Source organism: Haliotis rufescens, unplaced genomic scaffold (genome assembly GCF_023055435.1).
Source record: "Haliotis rufescens isolate VD_foot unplaced genomic scaffold, xgHalRufe1.0.p SCAF_45, whole genome shotgun sequence".
NCBI classification, from domain to species: domain Eukaryota; kingdom Metazoa; phylum Mollusca; class Gastropoda; order Lepetellida; family Haliotidae; genus Haliotis; species Haliotis rufescens.
This window is the reverse complement of record NW_025964168.1, coordinates 695,899-720,767: the sequence shown is the minus strand read 5'-3', so window position 1 is coordinate 720,767 and position 24,869 is coordinate 695,899. Positions and strand designations below refer to the sequence as shown.

At 38.5% G+C, this 24,869-nt stretch overlaps 1 protein-coding gene across 3 annotated transcripts; it reads left to right on the top strand.

Moving 5' to 3' along the window:
- The first annotated feature begins 907 nt into the window (after window positions 1-907).
- On the top strand, window positions 908-13,243 carry LOC124117048 (kelch domain-containing protein 8A-like). Of its 3 annotated transcripts, none has more exons than XM_046478743.2 (6): window positions 908-967; window positions 5,229-5,622; window positions 7,100-7,270; window positions 8,530-8,736; window positions 9,782-9,874; window positions 12,384-13,243. In XM_046478743.2, exons 2-6 carry the CDS (start codon window positions 5,250-5,252, stop codon window positions 12,572-12,574), a joined length of 1,035 nt encoding a protein of 344 aa, XP_046334699.1. In that variant the 5' UTR covers window positions 908-967; window positions 5,229-5,249; the 3' UTR covers window positions 12,575-13,243. The 3 variants fall into 3 exon arrangements, with proteins under 3 accessions (XP_046334699.1, XP_046334700.1, XP_046334698.1); XM_046478744.2 differs by having other exon boundaries at window positions 920-975; XM_046478742.2 differs by lacking the exon at window positions 908-967 and adding an exon at window positions 982-1,186.
- Window positions 13,244-24,869: the final 11,626 nt, after the last annotated feature.

Sequence of the window (24,869 nt, the reverse complement as noted above, 5' to 3'; positions counted from 1 at the left end):
TGGCTCAATCAGTAACGGGCAACCCATACATCGAAAACAGTTTCGATTAAGGCGATGTTTACCATCAGATCGGAATTCTCTCATAAGGTCAGCTGACTTAAAGGGGGACCGTTAAAATGAGGCTGCTACGGGGGTATATTTAGAAAATGGGGTCGTCTTAATGTAAGCAAGTTTCACCACTAATTGGATGTTCGATAAAATGTTAATCATGTCGTAATTTATACCATGATTTGTTACTACATGATTGAATATTAACGATCATGCTATGGTGGACTTCCGTTCATAATTAATGATAGCCCAATCAGAGATAATCCAAGAATTGAGAGGACCAGAAGCTTGTATGGGTAGTCTCATACCATTCCCCTTTTACCATTTCCTACTTGGAGTGTAAAAGTGTAATTCGAGTGCATTTACAATCAGGGTAAGAAGCCTTTTGTTGCTTGAAGAGTTATCATAACATACCTCATGTCAGTGTGTCACGGCGCCGGTCGCAAGGGAAAGCGCACACGCTTCAGCGTTCGAAGCGGACGTAAAATATCGAAATAGGTACATTCTTGATATTTGTGTGTTTTAGATTTATTCATAGAACACTTTTAGTAACACACAAGACATTTTTGTTAAAGCACAAAAAATAAGTTATTTATGATTTATATGTGTTTAAAGTACTTATAAATAAAATTGTTTTCAGTACTTGAATATATTTGTCCTGCAAAGCTTTTTTATTTTATCGCCTTTTTCTCTGTGATATTTGTTACATTAATATAAATCATTTCGTTAACCAGGGATAACAAGAACAAGAGAGAACGTGGTCAATGAGAGTAGATACATCGCAGCACCTTTCTTTTCAAAGATTTGGAATTACAACACCAGTCATTTCAGGTGCGCAAACGAAAACAGAGTTGTCTACCTTTCGAGAAAGTAGAGGTCGCTTCCCCAAGTTACACCAAAACATTACTTCAGGAAACCGGTGAGCGGGTGTGCATATTAACAATCTTAGCCTCTTGTCACTCAAACGTCAATTATGTACAGTGTAGATTAGTATTACAACTAATAATAAAAGAGTATTCCACTCACATGAAATGAATTAGCATATTAGATCAGGCCACTTGTGATTGTGATCTGAGATTCCGACGGCATTCGATCAGTGAGTCAGTGGTCAACTTAGTCGGTCTGCTGAGATTCACAGGTTGGTGGTATTCTGTTACTAGTAGCTGTGTGACAGTTGAAATGACAATGCATCTGGCCAATCTGATATGGAAATACTTTGCAATGATGAAATATGCAACTGGTTACAATTTGACAATGGATACCATGATTAGCCTACATTAAGTGTCTACATAAGTAGTGACCCAAAGACGTATATACAATCTAAATACGTCTTAGAGTGACCTGGTGTTTTAGAAACAGCCTCTTCGATCATGTGAAGAGGGTATCCGACCTGGGATCAGAGGAATTGCAATGATGTGGCTGCTACATTGGCACTGCATGTAGGGCTGATCAAGTACATGTTAGATGTGAGCCACTAAAGTCTTGGCGCCCAACTTTTATTGACTGGGGAGTATGTAGCATGACGTTGAATCATCCCACAGATGATATTTTCAGTTTGCCTTACCTTGACAGCTTGCTGATGGGGTTAACCTCTTTCGTTGTGTGAACAAGGCCTCCAACCTTGTATCAGAAATTGGGATCAATGACATGCATAAACCAAGTGTGAAGTTCAAGAGAAAACCGCATACTCCACCGTGTTGTCACTGGCTTTGGGGTACCACCTTCAGCAGCTGCCTGTGTTGCCATTCCCTGTCGGAATTGTGCATCCGAGACGCTCAAGGCAACTGGAATGGCCATGAGAGGTTCTCAAAGTGCAAAACCACTGAGTCCAAAGACCGTACCTCTTAATTACCTAACCCGTTGTTTATGTACCCTTGCACAGACCCGTGAAAATCCGGGGTAGATTAGGTCTTTAGCAACCCATGCTTGCCGTAAGAGGCGACTATGCTTGTCGTGAGACGGGATCGGGTTGTCAGACTCGCTGACTTGGTTGAAGCATGTCATTGTATTTCAATTGCGTGGATCGATGCTCATGATATTAATCACTTGATTGTCTGGTCCAGACTCGATTAGTTACAGACCGCCGTCATATAGCTGGAATATTGCTAAGTGCGGCGTTAAACAACAAACAAACAAACAAAGAAGTCTGTGACTCAAATCCCAACATATATAGGTCCCTGGCTTGTCTTTTAAGATTACTTTCAGGCTAGGCCTAGATGTTAGTTTAAATATGTGGGCTGTTATGAGCTTACATACATTATGAGCTGAGTTTACTGGACAGATAGAACCTGGACTAGACACAGGCTTTGGGCTGGCCAGAGCTCAAGATTACTTTTGGAGCAATTGAGTTTTTACTTGAAGGTTTCTATTTTAATTGGGTTATTACATTTTTCATTGGGTAACCAATATTTTTTCACTCATCTATTCATCATTCTATTGGATTTTTCCGAAATGAGTAAACATTTTGAGATTAAAAAAGAAATGTTTCAGATTTATATAAGGGATCTAACTATAGGCTTCACTTGGAATGTAAATTAGCTTGTAACTGTGTTTCTGAAATAAGCTCCATTGTATACATGCTGAAAAAAGCTATATTGGGTATTTACACATGCTGATTTTATACTTTTGAGTTTTGTATTTAACATGTTTAATGTATGCGTTTCTGTATGCAAGTTAGGGCTGTTACGATTTACTCACGTATTCGGTGAATCGAACCGTATCCACTCATGAATTGAATTTGTTATTCGTGGTCACTAGAATCGAAAATTCATGAATATGCATTCATGTGCATTTAAATACCCTGACCCTTGAAATATCCATAAGAACATATTATATGCATAGATTTCTTGAGTGACAGTATTTTAGTCACTTGTCATTGTCGTATTTGAGCAGACACTAGTACCTGGATAAGTGAAGTATATTAATGTATAATAAATTAATAATTTACAAGCCATGTCAAATAATTTATTTGTTATTGTTTCACTGAATATCATAAATAATACATCAACTGCTGACTTGTTATTGTATTCGTGAATAAATGTCATAAATGTACCCTATGTTCATTATACGAATCGTATTCGCCTTATAGTGTATTCATTGCAGCCCTAATGCAAGTTACTTGAAAGTAATTGGGTTTTGAAGATTTGGGGGGGTGGGGTATTTTTACGCAAATACGCAGTTTATAGGCAGCTCTGACTGGTGGCTTAAGTCACAGACTATGACTGGTAGTTTGCTTACTTGTCAGTGAAGAGATCACTCACTTAATAACAAGACTCCTTTATCAAACTGTGTTTAATAGCATCTTGTGCATTGGGACAGCTGTTGGTCATCAGCTGGAAATCTAAATGGGGGCATCAGTATCACTGTGCAATTGTACACAGCTGCTACTCTGCTCCTAGACGATGCTCTACACCGGGTAGACACGTCTAATTATCAAGGAACATCAGAGTTGTATTGACACAACGTGGAAGCATCTCAAACTTTGCATTATTATTGCCATTATTTACCATGTTTACTTGAATCGTGTTGATTACATTCATATATTCTGTGACATTTTGCAGTTGCCTTTGATCTATCACAGGACTTTCAAACTCATGCATTTGAAATACATTTTGATAAGTAGGGTCACTAACTCTCACATATTTAGAAGTAGTAATCAGAGCTCCAGGTTAGCTGCGTATCTACGTCAAATACGCATCAGAAATGCAGAAATATGCAGTAAAATAAAGCCCATGCGTATCAAATACGCAACGAACATTACAGATACGCTACAAAAATAAAACTTGTGCGTATCATCAAAATATTGTGAAGTAACCCTGCATATTTGATTAGAAAATCAGCAACTTATTTTGAAATTATAAACGGGCACCGTCAACCTTGCCAAACTCCACGATGACAGTAACATCATGATCATTTGCCATCACACTTTCTTGTGGAAGTATCTTGGTATTTTTTAGTCCTATAAAGCTCTCGAACCCATGCGACACCAGTTTGCAGGGACTAGATAAATAGTGTTTTTAAATATTTAACTTAAATACCCACATGTGTAAAAACTAGTGGGTAACAGAAATTTGAATACCCAGATAGAATTACTGATACCCAGTGATATTAAAATGCATGGGTAAAATACCCACAACACCAAAAGCTTATCTGGAGCTCTTAGTAATGCAAGCATCATGGTATATCAAGGTTCAGAGCATCACTGATAGATCATTTTCTTTCTCAAAGCATCATTGCTGCAATCTACTTACAACCTTAAACTTCGTGTTGTAAATGAGAGTAGCCTCAACTTTGAGCAAATAAGAGTATGTTGCTAAATGCCCTTAACTGAGCAAATGAAGGTCTGGTTATGTAACTTTTCAAACATTGCTCATTCCTATGTCCAGTAAGACTGTTTTCACATCATGGGCTGCTGAGAATACCAACAATCTGACTTTGGATTCAGGAAGAAAGCCTCAACAAAATGAAATTTCAATCTAATTTTGCTAGGACAGCCCATTGGACCAAGCCTGGACTCCCTTTAATACTGGTCCTATGGCTAACTACTGGCATAAAGCTTTCAGTCAATCACAACATTTGATTGTGACTGTTGTAACAGCCATTGCGATGCACAGTCTGTGAGAACCGACTTCACTCTATACAGAGTTTACTTACCTGCTATGTAAAACATGATCTAAGTACATGATGGGAGTGGAAAACAAATATGTGAATTTACCATGGTCTTGACTGAATCTTGATAAAAAAGATAAAAAATACATTCTTTGCACAATACTGTAATTAGCCTTTAGTATAAGTAATTATAGCATGATCATTTTAGCAGCACCAGGAAAGGGGTGGGTAAGAAACTCTTTGTGAAAATTGTAAGTTGAAAAATTCCCAAATACAAAGTTATAAAGATATCGGTCACATTCCCTCATAAAACCTTACATTAGATGTAAGCTGTTCAAAAATACCAGACAAAGCTCTGTTTAAGTACTTCACAAACAAGAATATCTCTGTTTAGAGAGACATCTAGGCACTCTGTTTGTCTAAAGTTAATGATATACTGAGGGCAAAAGTAGAATTTCTGGCTTTAAGGTTTTTAATATAAGTGGATGTCCTTATATGGTATCAAGTTTTACACTTGTAAATGTATCTGGTTAGTTTGCATCCCTGTCTTTTCATCTTGACTCTTTTGACAGTTTGATAGCTGAACCTTCAAAATGGCCTCAGGGAGTTTCCGCTGGCAGTCGATGAAGTCCATGCCCACAAAGCGGGTGTTTGCAACGCCAGTGACCTACGCCGACGGCCTGTATGTGGTCGGGGGATGTGACGAGAAGGGGGCACCCCTGGACAATGTGGAGGTGTATGACATGAGTGAGAAGGAAGTCAAGTGGAAGAAGCTGCCACCGATGCCGACGAAGCGAGCAGGTCCTGGTGTAGCTGCACTGAAGAACAAAATCGTAGTTATTGGGGGGGTGTCCGAGGCCCAGAACCCACTTGATGTGGTGGAAGTGTACGACATAGAGAAGAAAGAGTGGAAGAAGGGAGAAAGCATGATTGAACCTCTCTTGGGAATGTCAGTGTTAGTGAAAGGTAGGTGTCGTCTTGTTTACTGCACAGCGTTAGAAATTGACACTAGTCCTATAGTCCTTGCCAAACTGACTTATAGTTAAGGTATCAGAAATCAGTAGTAATAATTTGCCATTTTGCCTATGGGGTTTGCTATATGTTATCATTATAAGGACTACTGGACTAAAACTGTTAGTTTCTAACACTGCTGCAGTGCAGGGCTCAGTTTAAGTTACTTGAGTTAACTTGCACCAGGTGCATGCATGTTGACATGAAAAGCTAGTTGCACCAGACTAACCCAGGTTGCACCCTGATCCCATAAATTTATCAAAGCTGAAACAGAGTCTAAATAAGTAAAATCTCTGAAAACTGTGGCATGTCATGAATTACACATAACACAGGGAGTAGTATAACTTCTATAATGCTGAGAAGTACTGAGGGTGTTCAATATTGATGTTGTGATGACAAGTAAGAGTTTGTCAGACAAAAATATCAAATTACTTTTACATTCACTTTGTGCATGAAGACATTAATATTGCTGAAGGGGTCGTTTGCGGCATAGGTACCACAGAAATGTACCCAAGACAAAGTTAGAATACAGAAATGTACCTGGTACCGGAACCCAAAACGGCGGACGAGTCTATATTCCCCAACCCAAAAGCGCAAACGGTTCATGTTGAAGCTCCGGTTTGCCTGATTACGAGTGTATGCGTGCCACTTCTACACGAGTCTAAAGCTCCCTATCCTTGCGTAACATTACGGCCTTATCATAGGTATTCAACTTCAGAAGATAATCCAAAGGTCACTCCTGACGAACATGTACTGCCATAATGAATTCAACCGTGGTTTGGCATACAGGAAGTGACGAATACCTAAAAAAGGGTTGGGCGCATTGCACCCTGCAGCCCTGCAGCGGAATTCATCCTAGGAAACGTTTACTGCAGTGAGAGCGTAGAGTGTTTACTGAAATAACAGGGATTGTTTACTGCAGTGAGAGTTAGTGAATGTTTACTACAGTGAAAGAGAGTGTTTGCTGCACAGAGAGAGAAGGGTGCTTACCACAGTGAGAGAGAAGGGTGCTTACCACAGTGAGAGAGTAGAGTGTTTACTGCAGTGAGGGAGAAGGGTGTTAACTGCAGTGAGTGGGAGTGTTTACTACAGTGAGAAGGAGTGTTTACTGCAGTGAGAGAGTCTGTGAATGTTTACTGCAATGAGAGATTGAGTGTTTATTGCAGTGAGAGAGTGGAGTGTTTGCTGCAGTGAGAGATTGAGTGTTTACTGTGGTGAGAGAGTCAGTGAGCGTTTACATTGTTTGCAACAATAAAGTAACATTGGCAATACATTGTAGTTTGTAATAGTGAAAGATGAGTCACTTTGTGGTAAGTGAAGAGGGAGGCATGGTGAGATGTTTACTTTGTTTGGGGCAATAGAGCATCATATTTATAGTAACTATGACAATATTTAATCAAATCTTTTATTATATACCCGTTTTCTTTGCCAGATGGGAAGATTCTTGTCCTCGGTGGCATGGGAAAAGATACAAATCCTCATGACTACTTCTTTGAGTTGGACATTGACTCGGAGCCGTTCAAGTGGAGTCGTTTAACAGGGATGCCAACCCCACGCTATGCATCAGCTACCTTCCATATTGGATCAGACCTGTTTGTTTTAGGTAGGTAGTATTCCAGCTGTGTCAAATTAAGCATGGCAAGTCTTGTATGACTGGCGTGCAATATGATTGCAATGAGTATCTTTGGCTAAATAATAGTTTAATGATGAGATGCTGAAGTGAAAGTACATTAATCACTGGCATCATATAAGAAACATCGGAAACAGATATTTTTGTTAGAAAAAAATTTATTGCTAAGTGCGCTCGTGGTGGAATGATATGGCAATACAGTATTGATCCTGATATGAGGCCCTTGATACGATACGTTAATTTACAACCTGTATCATGATACATATGATATATTACATAACCTGTTATATTGGTGTGAAAACAAGTGAATAATAAGAGATTTAAAATGCTGAACGCAACTATTCAAGAAATAGCTTTGACAGATTCTCCGGTATTTCCTAGGTTGGCTATAAAAGACATCACATTCACAGTGCCTTCTAGCTGATATAATAATGATAGGCCATTTATATTGCGCATATTCCCACACCACTCAGGGTCATGCTCAAAGCACTATTATTACATTGGTCATTGGATCAGTGTGCACTCAGCAATTATTCTCAGCTCCATGGGGAGTATACAACCAAAGCTGCCTGTTTAGCGCTAAAAGGTTAACAACTACATTTACAGCTCATCCTACCGGGTACCCATTCACTGTTATGTTTCTGTCCTACAATAATCCCATCTTTGATCTCTGAAATTTGAAAACAAATGATTCAGGGTTGTGAGTCACCTACAATAAGGACCCGTGAAGATCCGGGGTAGAATAGGTCTTCAGCAACGCATGCTTGCCGTAAAAGACGACTATGCTTGTCGTAAAAGGCGACTAACGGGATCAGGTGGTCAGGCTCGCTGACTTGGTTGATGCATGTCATCGATCCCAATTGCGTGGATCGATGCTCATGATATTAATCACTGAATTGTCTGGTCCAGACTCGATTATTTACTGACCTCCGCCATATAGCTCGAATATTGCTGAGTGCGGCGTAAAACAACAAACAAACAAAACCTACAACATGTACAATAAGAAAGAATATCACCTCATGAAAAGCTGACTGTTTGGGGATACAAATCGTAGAATCATAGAATCGGGATATGTATTGTATTGCGAGACCACCGCATCATTAAAGTGAGTGCTTCAGGCACCTGGAACATGTATTAACCGTAACAATCGTGATGGTAAATTGTACCATTGGCTCCTTGAAACAATGGATTTCGAGCTGTGGCGAGTTACTGTGACGTGTCAAACATTTCAGGAGGACGACAGGGCAAGATTCCCACGGATGTATTTGAGGTGTATCACTTCGAGACCAGGAAGTGGGAAAAACTGCCCCCTGTTCCTAGCAAGCGTGTGTTCCCGATGTACGTGACGGACGACACCAACATCTACAGCCTGGGTGGACTGCAACAACCACCCGACCTCGGCTTCTCTGATGTCTGCGAGGTCTTTAGTCTAGAGAAAAGTAAGTGAAAATGTACCACTTTTGCAGTGTTCGCGGTAGGTTTTTGTACAGTGCGTGCAGAAATGAAATAATAAATTTTCAATTCAAATATTTCGCATGTGAAGTTTTTATTTCAATAGAATCAGTACTAGTACAGCTAATAATTATGACCAAGCTTTAACTTACGGTCCAGTTTTTATATAATCATGATAATGAACGTTCTATCATTAATAAAATAAAAATGACTGCTGTTAGCACATGCACATGTGTGGAAGTTTTCTTCCGTTGCTCTGTTTATGATTGTTCGTATTACCGACTATTACTTGTAAGCTGGCCTCTGATTGGATGAAACGAACGACTTCCAGGGAATTCCATCGATTGTAACGAATGACATCCTGTGTCTGAGATTAGTTATTCCGTTGCCCAAAGACAATATATGGAAATATAAAGGACGTGATTCAAAGCGCCATCTGGCCACGTTCTATTTTTAGCAATTGGAATTTCCAAGTTTTGATTTATTTTCGTCTGAACATCGTAAGCAGGCTATCAGCTTTGAATATTTTTTTATTTTATGGTATTAATACAAAATTAAGTATATCACAATCTGTGCATGCAAAACACGCATGCAAATTTTTTTTGCGTGTTTATATGATTTTAATGAGTGAAAAACGCAGAAACCTGCGTTAACGTGAACACTGTTTTGATAGGGTAAAAAGAAGGACATATTTGGTTTGGTGATCAATTGCTATGTTCATGTAAAAATATATTATCGATAATTCATCGTCATTATTTGACCTTTTACGTAGGTGCAACTGTCAGTCTGTTTTATTGTCACCATGGTTTTCAGACTAAGATAAAAAACCTAACACTGTCGTCCTACACCATACAGCAAGGCTCGTGAGCCATAGATGTCCCCTCACATTATCAGATGCCATGAAATGGAATGTGGGTCGGGTGGTAGTTCAGCTAACGAGGACATGAAGATGTTTGTGCATAAATGTACATAGTTCAGTTCCAAACAATATCTTACATAAGCATGATATGGCACAAATGGATTGTATTGTAGAACAGTGGAAGGTTGGCACCCCTATGCCCACAAAGAGAGGTGATATGGCTGCTGGGATTGTGGGAGGAAAGGTTGTATGTGCTGGTGGACTAGGTAAGTACTATATGTTTAGTCTTCTATTCTCAATACTAATTCCCACATGGGTACAATGTGTGAAGCCCATTTCTGGTGTCCCTCGCAGTGATATTGCTGGAATATTGCGTAAAACCCAACTCACTCATTCAGTACTAATTACAATGTATATGTGGAAGATAAGTATTTATTATATACTTCAGTGTAAAAGACAGCGTTTTCCGAAGTTGAAGAAAGTGATAGTTTCATTGCAGTGAACGTAACACTTTGACTGAACTATTGTCGTACAAGAGTTACCTCCCCTTAAATTGTCTCCCTTTGTTGTAAGTGACTAGCCCGTACACCAACTGTTGACATTCTTTTTAGGTTAGGTCCACATTGACAAGGCAAAATAGGTCCAATGGTCCTTTGTGGAGTTGATATAACTTCTTGTCATTTGTAATTCTCTTGAAAATGTTTTCATATAAACTGTAAATTTCTCATTTAACCAATCAATCGAGACTGTTCGTTTCGCAAAGCGCCATTTTTGTTACTTCTTGACCAGCATGTATTCTTTCACTTCCAACAGTGGTCTCCTAGTTTTCACGAATATATTTTGTTAAAGCTGATTTTGTATATAATCATATCAAAATGTATGATAAAGAATTTTTGTGACCCTAAATATTTTTTTATACTTTTGTTTATATTTTTTAAGATTTTGCAAACACGAAACTACTTTTTAAGTCGCAAACACAAGGGGTGGTGAACTGTCCCTGTGTGTTGGGTAGGGAGAATTTACTTTTCAAGGTTTCACATTTGTAATGAAATAATTTAATTTTCTGGTAGATAACTACACAAAAAGTATATAATAAATAGGATAATGTGTAAATAACTCCTTTCCCCCTTCACTCAATGAGAGAAACGTGATATTTCACTCAATACATGAAATATCCTCTATATATGTCTTGCCAGATACCAAAGAACAATGTAGAAAGCACACCTGAAAACCAAGAAATGGATTTTTAATATTTTTAGCTCATTTTTTGCATGTTAAATACACATCTTTTGTATTTTTGACCGATGTGACAATAGTGCTTATCAGTATAGAGAAATTCATTGATTTGTGTTATTAGGGATTGGGAAAATTGATGGTTATTTTTGTTACGCTTTACATACTTATGATCATATATTTAACCAGGTCCGCAATGCTAGATTTCAAGGCTTGTGTTAAAGTTACTTACGCACTCTGTTTACTGGGCGTTTGTCATTTTAACAACAACTCTCTTGTGTCATTATGAGTTTCCATTGGCTTGGAACATGATCATCATGTAACACCTTGTATGTCTACATAATGCCTCAAAAGTTTTGTTTTCAGCAGATAATTGTATAATTCATTGCAATATGACATCAGAGGATCCAGATAAACAAATCAATTCATTACCTTGCTATTGAATCATGTCACCGGTTGCTGTATTCAAAGTTCAAGATAAGATCAATTATTTTTTAAATGAGAAAAGTATTAACACAAGAAATAACATAAGAGATGAATGTAGAACGCGATTCATTTTTGCATTTTTTAAGTTTATTGCATTTAATGGAGAAAATGTGTAGGTCTTTAAAGTTTTGTACCATTTCATAATATTGCTGTAAAAAAAGTGAAATATTGAGACGACAACATGGATTACTTCCCTTGCCTTGTAATCACAAGGCTCAGTGAGGTATTAACATTCATGTACTTGTAATTTGAAGGAATCACTGAAATTTCAAGGCAACAATGCCAATAAAGAATTTTGTCCCTAAAGGATGAGTTACTGCTCTTTTCATGCATCATGTTAAATAATACTCCATACACCCAGCAATCTAAGTGCAGCATTGACATTTGGTGTTTTGTGGGAACTGCTAACATGCTTTAGAAGAGTTTACTATGTATGTTGGGTCCCTTTATTGGATGTTTCAACACTATTATGTAAAATCTTTCAGATCAAGTTCAGATATGATTCTGATTGTGTCCTGTCTGGGTGTATATTAGAGACCTTCCTCTGTAAAACTTAGCATGCAGGAAGTTCAGAGGCAAGGATAAAAGTGACATATAGGCTTGTTCATTCAGCACTTGATTATTTATTAACTCACTCACAGATTAGAACACATACCCTTGCTTTGACAAGCAAGGACAACCGTATTCAACATAATAAGCGCCCATGGTGCTCTCAAAATTAGAAAAAGGGGCTCTTATTAGAATATTATTTTGGTGAAAAAAAACAGAGTTGGAAGATCGTAAATTTCATGGTTTGAAATGTTTATATACGACAGATATATTTTTCCAGAATTTAATTGCCCATAATTAAGGGTGCATATAACACACGAGTGCATATTATACACGAATAAATAAGTCTTGTGTACATTGATCAATCGGAAAGGGGTGCCAATGGGAATTGTTCACCAGCCAATATATTAGCAAATATCGCCGTGGGGGTCGCTTATTTCGTCGAATATGGTATTTTGTTTTCAGGACTTTCTCCAAATTTTACCCCACCTGGCATTGATGTTGCAGGTAACACTGGCAAGCCACTGAATGTAGTAGAGGCCTATGACCCGGCCAGCAACACCTGGACGGAGATCTCCAACCTGCCCACAACTCACTGCTCATGTGCGTGTATCATCTTCAAGAACAGGCTCCATGTGATAGGTGGTCTGTCTCTCAAGGGGCCCAGTTCATGCATGGAAGCTCTCAGCTACTCCTAGGCCATGGTGGGCGCTGTAGGGACACAGCAAGGGTTTCTCAGGTCATCACCGCTTCATTTCGCTCATCAGCCGTCTCTGCAGAACTGTCGACAGTCCCTGGCCATCTATTTTGTGATAAAGTCTTTGACATTTAGAAGTTCACATTTAATTGTAGTGGAGAAAATTGCAGAATTTATCTTTAATAATAATTATTTAACTCATTATGTACATAATTCAGTTTAAAATTAATTGGTCAAGGGGTCCTTATCATATAAATAATGTTTTGGTAGAGATTATGTGGTCACAAAATTAGAATTCCACTGAAGAAAGTGCAAGGACCATCCCTTACCTTTAAACACAATAACTAGTCATTTTTTAGCAATATCTAAAGAATAAACAGTTTCCTGATTTTTGATGAAAATCACTTCACAGACACCAAGCTTGTCTCCGGAAATCTATCTTGTCAATATTGCACGGTTTTTTTGACATTGTAAGTAGTTTCTTGCAGTATTTGCTGGGGACTGTGTGCAATAATCTAGGAGCAAGGTTTCCTGTCAGTTGTGTTGTCCCATCAGCTACTAACACAATCTCATTAAAATCAGACCTTAGTTCTCGCTACCGCTAAACAAAGATCTGAAGACATCCCATTAGGGGTCACACAAGAACGACCTTTCATCCGACCAATGCGAGCGTCGCTTACCAGATCATGAAAGTGACAGTCTGAATGTGATTTCTAATCATACAACCTGTGTATTCCGAACGATAGTTACGGGTTTAACGACTGAATCCATACAATCTAGACCATCTATTAGCCATTCCAGAATGTTCTTTTGTTTAGGTTTCAAATTTGTAATCGAGAATTTGTCAAAATATGTTTCGAAGCGTAGTCGCCAATTTGAAATTAGTGCCGTAAAGTATGAGATTGATTGGTCATTCTATTGGTCGGTCAAAGTTTGTGCAAGGTCGGTCTGACGTGACCCGTAATGGGATGTCCTCAGATCTTTGTTTAGCGGCAGCGAGAACTAAGGTCTGATTTTAATGAGATTGCTACTAACAACGCTGATTAGGGTTTTCAAGACTTGTTTTTATATGATGCATAAAGTCATCAATTAAGACAAGTAAAATATGGACACAGTTCTAAGTTGTTTTAACTCTTCACTTGGAGTAGCGGCACTGCTGCAGCCTACTGCCAGGATGTGTGTGTCAGGTCGATGCATGCTGCATGGTAGAATAGTGCTGGTTATATATACATTGAGCTTTATGTAAGGTGAAACTCTGCTAGGCCAGTAAACCCACACTAGACATCTCCATGCTGTAAATCATGATTTTATTGAAACAACAAATTAATGCAAGTGTCATAGGGCTGGGACGAGAACAAATTTACTACCCGGGTACCCAGACCCCTATTACCTGACCCTACCCAGGTACCAGCTGTTGGTGTCAAGAGATAAGTACAAAATGTCCGATTGGGAATAGTTTGACAGTAGCCCTGGCAGAATGTGTTTAGATACACGTATAAAACGATGTGGTCTTGCATACACTGAAGTTTTAGCTTTGTTCAAACATATATAAGTCAGAAGGAAGGTGTTCATAGTCATGACGAAATGCGAATTAGAGACTTAAAATTGTCGTGTAACCATGTACTTATATAGTGAATTGCTGTCATGAAACAACCATGGGTCCTGTAGTCCTGTGGGTACCCGGTTCCTACTCAGTACCCACCCGACCCGAGTACCCGAATTACCCGTCCCAGCCCTAGAGTGTCGACCCCTGGCCTAAAATGACTCATGAAATTAATGCAAGTAACCCTGAACCATTAAAACTGTTGTGCTTGTAATGATTAGACTATTTGACAAGGTTACCTAGAACAATAATGCTGTCATACACAGTGGGCAACTGTCATAACTGCTTCATCAACTTACGTAAACAAACAGACACCACTTGACGTGGAACTTGGTGAGGAGCACTGTCTAAATCTAGCACTTTGTTTACTAGGAGCTTTGTTAGGTTTTCACAGGGGGCACAGGGGGCCCACTCTTCTAAGGCGCCACAATTTGCTGTGCAGAGTTGCGTCCCTTGGGCACGCAAGAAACCTATGATTGTGGGTTCGAATCCCGGGTTCGCCTCGATTATGTTTCCAGGTTTGTCAGCACCATACACGTGCTCGTGGGTTTCACCGAAGTGGTAAACGTCTGAGACCTGCATCACTTTGGGCTTTCCTCCCACATTAAGCTGACATGCCGTGATATAACTGGACTACTGTTAAAAACGGCGTTAAACCCAACTCACTCACTCAATTATGTATCCACGTGTTATGGGTTTTCGATCTCATTCACTTATGATAGACAGCGTTCTCTGAAAAACAAGCCATCGTCTGAGTATTTACAATGTCTGTGTGATGCTACACCCCGTTTCAGCATGAGTAATCGCGATAAACATGGCCGTCCCAAAACGTATGACGTCCGACAACCTATGGTCCGACCATATGTCATTGTTTCAGCCCATGTGCAGTGAACTGGACATGACAATATACTCCAGATAAAAATGCCTCACTTTATTAATGCAAAAAGGGGTCACTCACATCTTTTGCATTAATTTCATGCTTTGCAGTATATAATTACAATATTGATATAATTAATATTGCGTACTACTGATTCATTAATACAGAAGTGTGTCAGTGTGAGCTATTCCACTAAGAACAGATGTTATCATATATAGTGATATCGATGTGTCAATAAATATTTAATTTCGAAATTGTATCATTGCAAATTTATGAATATAGATATATAGGGCTGGTTATCGATATGGATTACTCAGATCGATTATCGGTAGTCACATATCGATCAATAATCGATAAATATCAAAGAATTCTATTTTGGTAAAATGACATTACAGAAAAATGGCATTTCACTTCTCCGGAGACTCAGTGTTTCAACAATACGCACGTTACATCGCATTTTTAGCGATGAACAATTTGAGTTTAAGATTCATGTCGTCAAAGACAATTATTATTTCTATAAAGTGAGAATACCGTATTTTCTTGAGTATTCCTTTTAATATTGTTTTTATTAATTTCGGCGAAATCGTGTGTGAAGCGATCGGAAGATCGCACAACTCACCGTTATTAACAGCAACCACGGTCAGAATACCGCTATTGACGTCTTGAAACGAACTTTAGTTGACAGAGAATGGATACATATATCATAAATGACATACTTTGACTCGTTAAAAGTCATATTTGTTTTTGTTTGACGATTCTATGTCAACATGAAATTCTCGCGATCACGTGCGCGTGAGCCTTGACGGTGACTGGTCAGACTGAGTCCATGTAAAAAGTAATACCCGGGAATAGCGATCAGCTGCTTCGCTTAGGGTTATTATCTATTTTAAATATGTTTAGTAAAGGCTGTATATAATTAAGAAAATAATGGAATATATTATTCTTGATAAAAAAAATAGTTTCATATACAATTTTTGCCGATCCTTGCATTAAAAATCCTATTAAGTTATTTCATTGGGTGTGTCTTGACCGAATCACCGGTCGATTCCAAGAAAACGTGTGTACAGCTGATTGCTGTTTCCGGCTTAGTTTACGAGAAAATACACAAGGTAAACTTAATCCCGGGATATAAAACAATGCCTAGCAGAACAATAAATACTATTTAAACGGTAAATAAACATGTCTGGTGATTTTTTTTCTCAAATTTCGAATTTGTACTGACGAAGTTTCTCATCACCCGTTCGTGTGCCGGACTTCGCCGAAAGGGTACGGTGTAATTTTTTTCTGCGCATAATATTCAAATTTCTTTTTTTCCAAAATATTGAACCCGCTAGAGGGGGGTGCGCATTATACATGGGTGCGCACTGTACTCAAGAAAATACGGTAATTGAGAAATTAAATGTAATTTCACCTGATATAGTCGTTTGTCATTTATGTACAGTATTCACGAAACTATTCAGATAAAAAATCATCAAATATTCCGCCATTGTGAATGTCAGGTGTGTACAGGTGTGTGCTACGTAGTAGGTTGTACTAGGTTCACAGGTGTGATACGTAATAGATTGGGTGGCAGACTGATATTAAACAAACATCGGGCGATTATAACGGGGAAATTAGGAATTTTTGCTGCCATATCGTAAAAATGTCAAACCCCACGTGGACCTCACGTGGGCTGTGTGTTGAGAATACCGGCAAAAACGAAAACCATGATCATTGAAAAAATCGAAACAGACTGGAATACGTAGTTACCAAATAGACATAAAATTTGAAATTTTAGGAAATAGAATGGGAAGAATTCTTTTTAAGAATTAAAGTATTATGAAACCTATTTTAATCATGATACTTCATACTATTTCGAAAATATACATATTTTCTAAAATCCTGACTCCGCATTTAGATGCCTGTGACTACATTTGTAATTACCCACTATCAACACGTAATGGCGTCGTCGTTCGATTCAAAGCAGAACTTTTTACTTTTTCAAACATTTGATTTTTATTTGCGACTAAACATCAAGCGAAGGGGAGAAAACTGTATGTTAGGGTGAATCTGTCTGTTTATATCTAGCGATAATTACAAGGATAGCAAAACAAATAAGTCAAATGTGTTGCAGTAAAAACTTTTATTTGTCGAAAAAATACATGTCATTATCGATAGCATTATATTCATATCGATAATCGTCACAACCTTCTTCCATCGATGATAATTACGATTATCGATCTAAATCACCAGCCCTATAGATATAACATTTATATTTCATTGTTACAGAAACATTTAAGATTACCATGTTTAACATTGAAATTCAATTTGAATATTTAATTGTTCAGCTTAGTTCATATTTAGCAATCATTTGATTAATTACAGGTCAAAACAGGTGACTTTTATCTATACACATAGACAATAACTAATTTTGTAATTAATTGATATAGTGATACTTGAGTCGATACGCCGATACAAAAGTTTCCAATCAATGACACTCCTCGAGAACAGTACAGTAAAGTAGAGTTTCCCAGTTGATGGGACGCTGTTAGTGCTGATGGCCCTTCCTCTGATGACACTTCAGGGCAGACTCTCCAGGGCAGACTCTCCAAGGAGGGACCGATTTCTGACATCTGTGCACACATCAAGAGAGTGGGGTTGTGGATTAACAGGTTCCTGACTAGCAAAGTTTCACTGTATGTTTACCCAGGCTTCCAGCAGCAGCAATTCCTGAGAAACTGTCACTCCCGGCCCTACGCTGTGTTCATACTTGCTGATATGTGAGCTACTCTCGGCTACTCTGGGTGCTTCAGTGTGTCTGTGATCGTGATAAGCCGTCTGGCTATTTTCACAGCATGTATTAAATGTTGTATGTATTCAGATTGTCATTATTTAAAAGTCCAATTTGTCAGGTGCTTTGTGTATTTTTACCACTTGCAAATGTTTGTTGAATTTGATATATATTTTGGTAGCACATTTTCCATTGTGAAAGTTTGACATTTTAATTTGTTTTCCCCACAATTGCTTCATAAATAAATGGGTTTTTCAGTGAGTTTAAACAAACATGTCTCTATTGACAAACAAGGATAGATGAAATCTCCTAGTTATTCTGTACTTGGAAATATACAATGTTAAACCAAAGGCAGGATATGAATGCAACAGCTTGTCAGGGTTAGTGTGTGCATTATCTCATTGGCAAAATTTTACATGTATAATCTGGAAGGTAAATTAAAGTACCGACGTTTACTACAATATCTGAAAAACTATCGGACCTACTCCAGTCAAAGTTGGTATGAGATTATTAAACGGTCATACATTACTGGATATTACATTTAAAGACAATCGGTGCATGAATATAAAATCTCTCTATTTAGCTATCACTATATTTCATCAAGAACCAGACCTGTTCGTCACGGTTGGAACGAGCATTCATTGAAACAGCCATCTGCATAATGCTACCCCTGCGTCACAGGGCCATATGACACAGTTGAACCAATCAACTCAACTCGAAAGGGTGCACAGGAATCACGCATGTTGAGACGCCCAACGCTAACACCGTATTCGTGTGTGCGTGATTCCCGTGCACCCTTTTGAGTTGAGTTGATTGGTTCAACTGTGTCATATGGCCCTGTGACGCAGCGGTAGCAATCAAACACCAGATGATCTTTAAACATGTAAAATAATTGCGGAGTGCATTTCTTCAAATAATAAGTCACTACTTTTTTCTCACTAATTTGTTTCAGGAGACTTGACAAGATGAAATACATGTGTTTCTTTGAGGAAGATTTAGTTTTACTTTGGGTTGCGGCTCTGTGAAGCAAATAATGTAACACCTCGATGTAAATGATGTTTGTTGCTGTTTATGATAATAGGATTACCGTATTCGACGTAATAAGCGCCCTGCTCTAATAAGCGCCCATGGCGACATTTGCTGATATATTGGCTAGTAAACGATCCCAATTAGCACCCCTTCTGATTGATCAATGTACACAAGATTTATTTATTTGCGTATAATAAGCACTTGTGTGTCATATACACCCTTAATTATATGGGCAATTAAATTCTGGAAAAATATATCTGTCGTACATAAACATTTCAGGCTGTCAGCATTAACCATGAAATTTATCTTTCAACTCTGTTTTTTTTCACCAAAATAATATTCTAATAAGAGCCCCCTATTTCTAATTTTGAGAGCAGCCTGGGCGCTTATAATGTCGAATACAGTAGTCATATTAAAGAAATAATCCTGCCCAGCTCTATACACCATCGCTGTAGTCCAGCATCTTTGTGTTACAACACACACTGCACAGAAGTGCAAGACAGGTTTTTACATTGCAATATATATGCCATTATATTGAAGTATTGTGTTGATCAAATATTCCTGTTTATGAATATTTGCATTTTCTTTAATATTGATATTTTGCATTTTATGCAATTGTGAGCAGAAGATTGGACATTTCTAATGTTTTGCCCAGAAGCGTATGAATCAAACATATGTGTTTTGTTGCGTATATCTGTTCTGGGGGCCCCAGTCGTCTGTGCTGCAATTCGCTGTGCGGAGTTGCATCCCATGGTCATGCCAAAAAACCTGTAATCGTGGGTTCGAATCCCAATTGGGCCCGATTATGTTTCTAGGTTTGTCAGCACGGTACCCGTGCTCTGTTCTGATACATGTCTGAAGCTGGGAGGACAGAATTTCACAAATGGTCCAGTACATGACAAGAGGTCAAGGGGTGTACATGAACTATTCTGCTTGTTAAATCCCTCATTGAGTGCTGCTGCCACATGTAACAATCATTACAAGTTCACAAAACGGAAAGAAATATTTGTGTGTGTCAGTTAGATCTATCTTGTGACTGCCATCACACAGTAAGTGTGGCAACCTGAAGTCAGAACAGGGTCGGTTGTGACAAGCCTGTCACATCAGTCATTACTACATGGTGACATCCGTACAGCTTGACAGCCATCTTGTATTTCTTGTCTATACAAGACAGCGACTGGCCAATCAGATAGCTAGATTCTTTAAGGAGTAATCGTGAAAGACATGATGGCTGCCAGTTTTATGTCAGTTACATTCATGTTCGATCAAATTTCATATGATATTAGAATTAGATATGGAAAAGAAAGTGGATTATTTGTTTTTTAATCATTTAATTGTCCTCATAAGAATCAGAAAATTACTTCTATGTTTCAGGGTTTACTTTATGTTTATAGTTAACTAAAATAAAACCTCTTGACTCATGAAACAGAAATGCAAAGGTCTACTATGAGGGAATATTCTGTTTTATAATGTCATTCTTAATACAAGAAAATGCCATTTTTCACTTTTTTTAAGAAAAGGCTCATTCATGTGAATATAGAATATTCTGAGCACGTAAACATGTAAACATGTTAATAACTCTCCAGGACACCTAAGTAGCCATGGTTTGAGGAAGTTGTATCATTCAAACCTATGCTACTCAAAAAAATGAAGGATCACCTGATTTTTTTTCATATAACTAATGTTAATCTGTCATGGTCTGACATGTTCACTATAGTAAAATAAACAAATCGGATTATCCTTAACTTGTTTTGAGTAGTTTCTAATCAAGGGCATATATAGAGAGTAGCCCAGTTATTCAAAGCATTTTCTAGTCATTTTATGTTATTTAACAACAATCAAACAGTAGACATTATAAACTTACAAATGTCAGACAAATTATTTTTTACTTTTTCAAATCTGATAACATGTGAAACATATATTTATGCAAAGTAAACTTAATGTTACTATGTTCCACAGTAGACATGCTGTAACAAGTGGAAGTCTCCCTGAGGCCTTATGTACGGTGGCCCATAAGGGACATGGAGTCTGTTTTTCCATATTTTGATATTTCACTTACTTTTATCGTAACCTTTTGCAAATTAACACAATTTGTCATACAAAAATGTGATAAATCATGTATAAAAACAACCGAAAACATGGAAAATGTACTTTCAAGTAGCTATTGAGTCGCTGAAATGTGAAGTGAAAATGTCAAAAACTAAAACGAAAATGTCAAAAACTAAAATGAAAATGTCAAAAACTAAAATGAAACCACAGAAAACTATTTCCACCACGGCGGGAATAGTTTTCTGTATATTCATTTTAGTTTTTGACATTTTTGTTTTTGTTTTTGACATTTTTGTTTTTGTTTTTGACATTTTCATTTTAGTTTTTGACATTTTTGTTTTGGTTTTTGACATTTTCATTTTAGTTTTTGACATTTTGGTTTCACTTTTCAGCTATTCAATATCTTCTTTACACATGATTTATCACATATTTGTAAGACAAATCGTGTTAATTTGCAAAAGGTTATGATAAAAGTAAGTGAAATATCAAAATATGGAAAAACAGACTCCATGTCCCTTATGGGCCACCGTACTTATGTACTACCCAGTGTTTGTGTTGTTATCATTATAACATCATTGTATACGATTATACAGATACCAGTAGAACATTTTACATCCTCCAGTATGACATCTGTAACAACCGTGTCAGTCCTACTCGGAATCGAATACCAGACTGAGAAACATCAAGGCCGTAGTTAACTTTTTTTGACTGGAGGGGCAAATATTTGTACAAGTATCACTTGTCCCCAACTTGTATTTTCATAATTCAAATAAAACTGTTGTCTATAAAAAATCCAGGGGGGCAACCACAGCACTGAACATACCTCTGTGTAGTGTTTCAGACGGGAATGTTTCAGGAACAATGTTTTCTGTTTTCTCTGCACACAAAGATGTTCATTAAGAAACCAGTGACTTTACAGTGTTCTTATCATACATTTGTAAGCTTATTTCTGGTGTCCCCCATCATGATATTGCTGGAATATTGATAAAAGTGATGTCAATCATACTTACTCACTCTTATGATAAGAAATTTGAATTAAGCATTCTTTATGTTTAATTATGTGTTGTATATTTTTAATCTGCTTGGTGTGTTTCAGTTTGCAATGTGTTAGTTGTTGCCTGTTGTGTACTTTACTTGTACAAATTGAAGCCACCTTGTTTGTGACACAAATGTGGCTAAGTATTATGTAGGTCTTGTACCTGTTGCAGTCAGTTCCAAATGAAACGTTATGGAATCAGTTCCCTGATTAGCTGAACTGATATGATATTGCCGTCATTAATGTAGCAAATCTACATCAAGTCGGCAGAACCAGGACTGTTTATCTTGTCACTCTTAATGAAGAAGTTACAATGGTTGGTCAGACTTGTACTTGGTGGATAGTGTGTTATTGACCAGAGTGCAAGGACCCTTCTACTTTAAATCGGGGCGGTCGGGTAGCCTAGTGGTTAAAGCGTTCGCTCGTCACGCTGAAGACCCGGGTTCGAATCTCAACATGGGTACTATGTGTGAAGCCAATTTCTTTTGTCCCCGGCCGTGATATTGCTGGAATATTGCTAAAAGCGGCGTAAAACCAAACTCACTCACTCACTCTACTTTCAATCACTAGCTATTCTGGTCCAGGCCTGATTATTTTTTTACAGGCAGTGGTCATATGGCTGGAATAATGCTGAGTATGTTGTTAAACAACAAGCAAATATTGGCAGTCCCACATGTAGCACTACCATGAACGTTGGTTTGCTGGCACTTTGTATGCTAAACTGGACTGCAAAACTCCCTCACTCACTCACCCACCCACTCTGTGCTTAGGCGTTGAGTCTGAGATATTGTCTCTGCTTCGCATAATGGCTTCTTCTCGCTTATGTTTTAATTTATTTAACGATTTTATAGCTGAGCATATACATGTATTCTGTTGATTGACTATTGAAGAAGGTACATGCCATAAGAAGGGTTGTATTGTACAGGATACCTCTCAGAGATCATAGATGTGTTGGATCGGTTTCATTTGACGACAAGAACATGCCGCAGTGCTTTAGTTTATTATGTAACTATCCATGTTCATGGCACTTACAGCCCTGACTCTGGATATGTGATACACTTGTCTATGTAGTGCATCTTATATAATATAATAAATATCTTTCTAACAATCAACCTGTGTTTGCCTGCCTTTGTCAGTTTGCTTGTTACAAGATGTAGAAATAGTATGGAATAATTTGTCATTACGTGTTATGCTCATCATTATTTCCCTGTATGTTTGTACTAGAGATCCCTGGAGTAATGGCTATTGGCTGGAATGTAGAGCCCATTACACAAGCCAATGGAGCACCACGACTACTGGAAGGCTTATGTTGAAATATTTGAGTCGCTCTTTGAAAGCAGCCCCTTGCTTCCTTACTCAGAATATCTCATGGAAACTTCAACTATGGAAACCAAGATTGTGTGTCTCTTTCAGTCCCTCCTATGCATACAGATGGTTAGTGTCTCTTATAGACCCTCATATTCATACCTCCGTGGTCTTGTGGTAGAGCGTCCGCCCGGAGAGCGGAAGGTCCAGGGTTCGATCCCGGGCCGCGTCATACAAAAAGACGTTAAAAGATTGTACTTGTTGTTACCCTGTCTGGCGCTCGGCATTAAGGGGCTAAAACAAGGACTGGTCGGCTCGGAGTCAGTATACTGTGTCTGAGTGGGGTATTCATGTTAAACTGCGGCATGGTATCTCAGTGAGCTAGCACTATAAATCGGCATCAGTCCGGACTAGTACAAGCAGCCACACACACACACATACACGTGCATGCACGTCGCTATATAAGTGCAATAATCTTGGACGCGACGTTAAACCCAATTTCACCTCACCTCACCTCATATTCATACAGACAGCTGGTGTCTCTAACAGACCTTCCTAGTCATACACACGAATACAGAGGTCTAGTGTCTGTTACAGACACTCCTAGTCATACACACATATACAGAGGTCTAGTGTCTGTTACAGACACTCCTAGTCATACACACATATACAGAGGTCTAGTTTCTGTTACAGACCCTCCTAGTCATACACACGCATACAGAGGTCTAGTGTCTGTTACAGACACTCCTAGTCATACACACATATACAGAGGTCTAGTTTCTGTTACAGACTCTCCTAGTCATACACACGCATACAGAGGTCTAGTGTCTGTTACAGACACTCCTAGTCATACACACGAAAACAGAGGTCTAGTGTCTGTAACAGACACTCCTAGTCATACACACACATACAGAGGTCTAGTGTCTCTTACAGACACTCATAGTCATACACACGAATACAGAGGTCTAGTGTATGTTACAGACACTCCTAGTCATACACACGCATACAGAGGTCTAGTGTCTGTTACAGACCCTCCTAGTCATACACACGCATACAGAGGTCTAGTGTCTGTTACAGAGCCTCCTAGTCATACACATGCATACAGAGATCTAGTGTCTCGTACAGACCCTCCTAGTCATACACATGCATACAGAGATCTAGTATCTGTTACAGACCCTCCTAGTCATACACACGCATACAGAGGTCTAGCGCCTGTTACAGACCCTCCTAGTCATACACACGCATACAGAGGTCTAGTGTCTGTTACAGAGCCTCCTAGTCATACACACGAATACAGAGGTCTAGTGTCTGTTACAGACCCTCCTAGTCATACACATGCATACAGAGATCTAGTGTCTCGTACAGACCCTCCTAGTCATACACATGCATACAGAGGTCTAGTGTCTGTTACAGACCCTCCTAGTCATACACACGCATACAGAGGTCTAGTGTCTGTTACAGACCCTCCTAGTCATACACATGCATACAGAGATCTAGTGTCTCGTACAGACCCTCCTAGTCATACACATGCATACAGAGGTCTAGTGTCTGTTACAGACCATCCAGGTCATGCACACGCATACAGAGGTCTAGTGTCTGTTACAGACCCTCCTAGTCATACAAACGC

Bases quoted from the DNA above. Each gene is read 5' to 3' on its own strand.
- LOC124117048 (XM_046478743.2), top strand. From the start codon at position 5,250: ATGGCCTCAGGGAGTTTCCGCTGGCAGTCGATGAAGTCCATGCCCACA. The intron at 5,623-7,099 runs GTAGGTGTCGTC...TTTCTTTGCCAG, and splicing joins AATGTCAGTGTTAGTGAAAG to ATGGGAAGATTCTTGTCCTC. The intron at 7,271-8,529 runs GTAGGTAGTATT...CAAACATTTCAG, and splicing joins ATCAGACCTGTTTGTTTTAG to GAGGACGACAGGGCAAGATT.